Source organism: Protobothrops mucrosquamatus, unplaced genomic scaffold, assembly GCF_001527695.2.
Source record: "Protobothrops mucrosquamatus isolate PMUCROS unplaced genomic scaffold, P.Mucros_1.0 scaffold7634, whole genome shotgun sequence".
In the NCBI taxonomy this organism is placed as follows: Eukaryota; Metazoa; Chordata; class Lepidosauria; order Squamata; family Viperidae; genus Protobothrops; species Protobothrops mucrosquamatus.
The window spans coordinates 10,975-14,482 of NW_015393433.1; the positions used below are offsets into that span (position 1 = coordinate 10,975).

The 3,508-nt window shown below is 44.8% G+C and overlaps 1 protein-coding gene across 1 annotated transcript in view; it reads left to right on the forward strand.

Moving 5' to 3' along the window:
* LOC107300610 (uveal autoantigen with coiled-coil domains and ankyrin repeats) overlaps positions 1–3,503 on the forward strand; it is a gene marked incomplete at both ends in the record, with an annotated part of 13,724 nt that extends 10,221 nt beyond the window's left edge. The window contains 2 exons of the mRNA XM_029287024.1: positions 602–651; positions 1,509–3,503. Coding sequence (XP_029142857.1) covers positions 602–651; positions 1,509–3,503 — 2,045 coding nt within the window. The remainder of the gene's footprint in view (positions 1–601; positions 652–1,508) is intronic.
* Positions 3,504–3,508: the final 5 nt, after the last annotated feature.

Here is a 3,508-nt window from a genome sequence, read left to right on the forward strand (position 1 = left end):
ATCAGGCGCCTGGGACGGAACCATCTAGGCGGTTCCGTCTCCCTGCGGCGAGGGGCAGCGGTCCGGAAGTCCATCCTAAGGAGTGCGTGATCTGACCATGACAAGGGCTCTGTAATTATCTCCCCCATTTCCAGATCACTCTGCCACTGGCCAGAGACAAAAATTAGATCCAGTGTATGTCCTCCCGTGTGAGTGGGTGATGAAGCATCCACAACTTCTGGAGGGAAGCCATTTCACTGATTAATTGCTCTCCCTGTCAGGAAACTTCTCCTTAATTTTAGTTGGATCTTTCTTTAATGATATTCCACCTGTTATTTCTTGTTCTGCTCTCAGGTGCTTTGGAGAATATGTTGACCCCCTCTTTTCTGTGATAACACCTTAGATATTGGAAGACTGCTATCATGTCACCCCCTAATCTTTCTCTTTGTTGGACTCAGTTTAACCTCCAGACCCCTTATTATCTTTGTTGCTCTTTGTACTCTTTTTAGGGTCTCAACATCTTTTTTGTATCTTATTGACGAGAACTTTATGTAGTATGTAGAATATAATATGCGGACATTTGTTTCAAATTAAAGAATGGATGTGTTTTGTTTTTCTTAAGGGAAAGAAAATGTACTGATGATGGACTCAGGCTATTCTGCAGGATCCCAGGTACCTGAATATTCTTGGCTCCAGTGCAACTCCAGTTTGCTTTCCAGATATGATCCATATAGTATTTGGCATCTAACTCTGTTATTGGGCATCCCCTGGAGGTGCTAGATTCCTCAGCAGAGCTTCCTGTAGCTCCACCCGTCAGCAGGCTGGAGCTTTGAGAAGCCAAAACACACCCTCAAAACTGCCCTCTTCCCCCTGCCTTTTTTTTTGGCTGTTGCTTTCCCCCTGCAACTGTGTTTGTTAACAATTGGCTTTTCTGCCCTTTTAAGGTGGGAAATTCATAAAAACTACAGATTCACCCCAAAAATAGCACTGAAATATTGGTTCAATGTTATTTAAAAACAAGGCCTTTTTCACAAAAAAGGAACACAATCTAAGCCATCTCCTTTCCCTTGTGGCCCCACTTGCTGCAGCCCCTGAACCCTCCCCAAATGCTTTGCTTGGCCATTGGCCGCAAACATTGGCCCGTTCCTGCTCTCTCTCAGCTGGAGGGTTGCTGACCTGCATGCTCTTCCAGTGCTGACCATTTAAATCTGGAAATGAGGAAGCTATTTTAATCTTCAAGTTAACAAAATTTAGAGGCAATGCATTTATGTTAGTGGAGGGATGTCCTTAACGCCTATTTCCTACTTTTTATCCTAATTATAATGGGTGGTCCAACAAGGCATCAATATTTTCCATCTTTTTAACCGATATTGGCCTGCCTTTTAATCTGAAAAATTATGGAATGAACTTGGGAGTGTGGCATTCAAAACACCACAGTTGAACTAATGGAGGCTTTTCCTTTTACATTAAAAACTGTTTATGGAAACCATTGTACAAAACTTAATTAGTAACCTTTCTTTTGTTTAAAGCAAACGCTTGGTCTGGCGCCTGCTAATCTCCAGAGCCGATCAATGGTGAGGCCTTTGGAGCTGTTAAGCCCAATACAGTGTTGCCCCTCGGAGGCTGATGCCCTCAAGCGAGAGCTCGGCAGCATCAGGAGCTGTTATGAGGCAGCGAGAGGTGACCTGAGCAGGCTCCAGGCAGAGCTGTCCCACAAGTCTGCAGAATGCAAAGCCCTGGCATCTGAGTGTGAAAGAATTAAGCAAGAGTCGGACCAGCAGATAAAACAACTGGAAGATGCTTTAAAAGATGTGCAGAAGAGAATGTTTGATTCAGAAGGGAAAGTGAAGCAGATGCAGACCCACTTTCTTGCCTTGAAGGATCACCTGACCAGTGAAGCTGCTACAGGTAGCACTAAGGTGACTGAGGAGCTGAAGGAGCAGCTGAAAGACATGAAGGCTAAGTACGAGGGAGCTTCGGCTGAAGTGGGCAAGTTGAGGAATCAGTTGAAGCAGAATGAGCTATTAGTGGAAGAATTCAGACGAGATGAAGCAAGGCTGGTGGAGGAGAATAAAAAGTTGCAGAAAGGACTTGGCATGTTGAAGGTGGAACGTGAGAAAAGGGAGAGGACTTTTTCCGAGGCAGAAGAGCAGCTGAAGGAAACGGCAGTGAAATGGGCTAACAAATTTGAAAAGATGAAGGGTTCTCTGTCCAACGAAATTGATGAGAAGGGCTGGAAGCTAGCAGAGTTGGAGAAAGAGCGTGAAAAGCTGTGCACAGAAGTTCAGCATCTGAGGATGGAGCTTGAGAAGCAGAAAGCTCAGTTTGCTCACTATGTGAAGCCAGAGGAACATAAGCATGTCAGAAGCAGGTATGAGCAAAGGGCCCGTGAACTTGAGAAGGGACACTTGGAACTGAAACAGAAAAACCAAGCCTTGCAGAAGGCCGTAGAAAGGGCTCAGATGGACCAGAGCCTCCTAAAGCAGCAGATGGAGACCCTCAGGGGTGAGGTGAAGACCCAGTATGTTCCTTTGAAGATCAATGAAGACACAAGGAAAGTGGTAGGAGAGCTGAACAAGAAGCTGACGGAAACCACTGAAAAATATCACCGGTATAAAGGAGAAACGGAGAAACTGCTAGCAGAGAAGCTGTGCCTACAGGAGAAGGTCAGTAAGTTTCAGACAGCTTACGTTCCTCCTGAAAAGCATGAGAAGGAAATAGGAGTCTTAAAATCTACCTTGGCAGACTTGCAAAAGCAGCTTGATGAATTTAGCAAAAGATACAAAAAAGAGCAGGCCAAAGTTTCTGAACTGGCAACTAAAAATGCAGCGCTCCAAGATGTCATGAAGGAGCAGTATGTCTCTTCAGAAACTCACGAAGAGGCAAAAACTGCCTTGAACATCATGCTGGAAAGAACAGGTGAAGAATTGTCAGACCTGAAGGAGAAGATGGAAAAGGTGAAGCAGGAATATATGAAAGTGAATGAAGAGAACGATGCACTGAAGCAGAAGTTGAGGGGGCTGCAAAGTCAAATGCAGGCTGAATATCTCAATACAAAAGACCATGACAGTAAAGTCGCGGCTCTGAATAAAAATATTCAGGACCTTCAGAGAAGCAACTCTGAAATGCTGGCAAAGTACCAAGGAAAGCAAGAAGAAGTTGCCCAATTGCATGCAGAGATTGAGGCCCAGAAGAAGGAGATTGACTTGATTCAAGAATGCATCAAGTCCAAATATGCTCCCCTTGCCAGTTTGGATGAAAAGGAGCGGGACTTTGAGGCAACTGTAACGGAGCTGAAAAACCAGCTCCTGGAACAAGGGGAACAACTCGGAACAAAAGAGGAAGAAATCCAGAAACATATTGAGGAAATCAGAAAGTTAACAGCTGGGATCCTGGCTGTCCAAAATGATCTGCAGCAAAACTATATCCTTGCAGAGAAGTACCATGAAATGGAGGGAATGTTGGCAAGCAAGGTGGATGACCTGAACAAGGAGTTAAGGGAGCTGCAGCAAAAGTTTGCTGAGGTCAC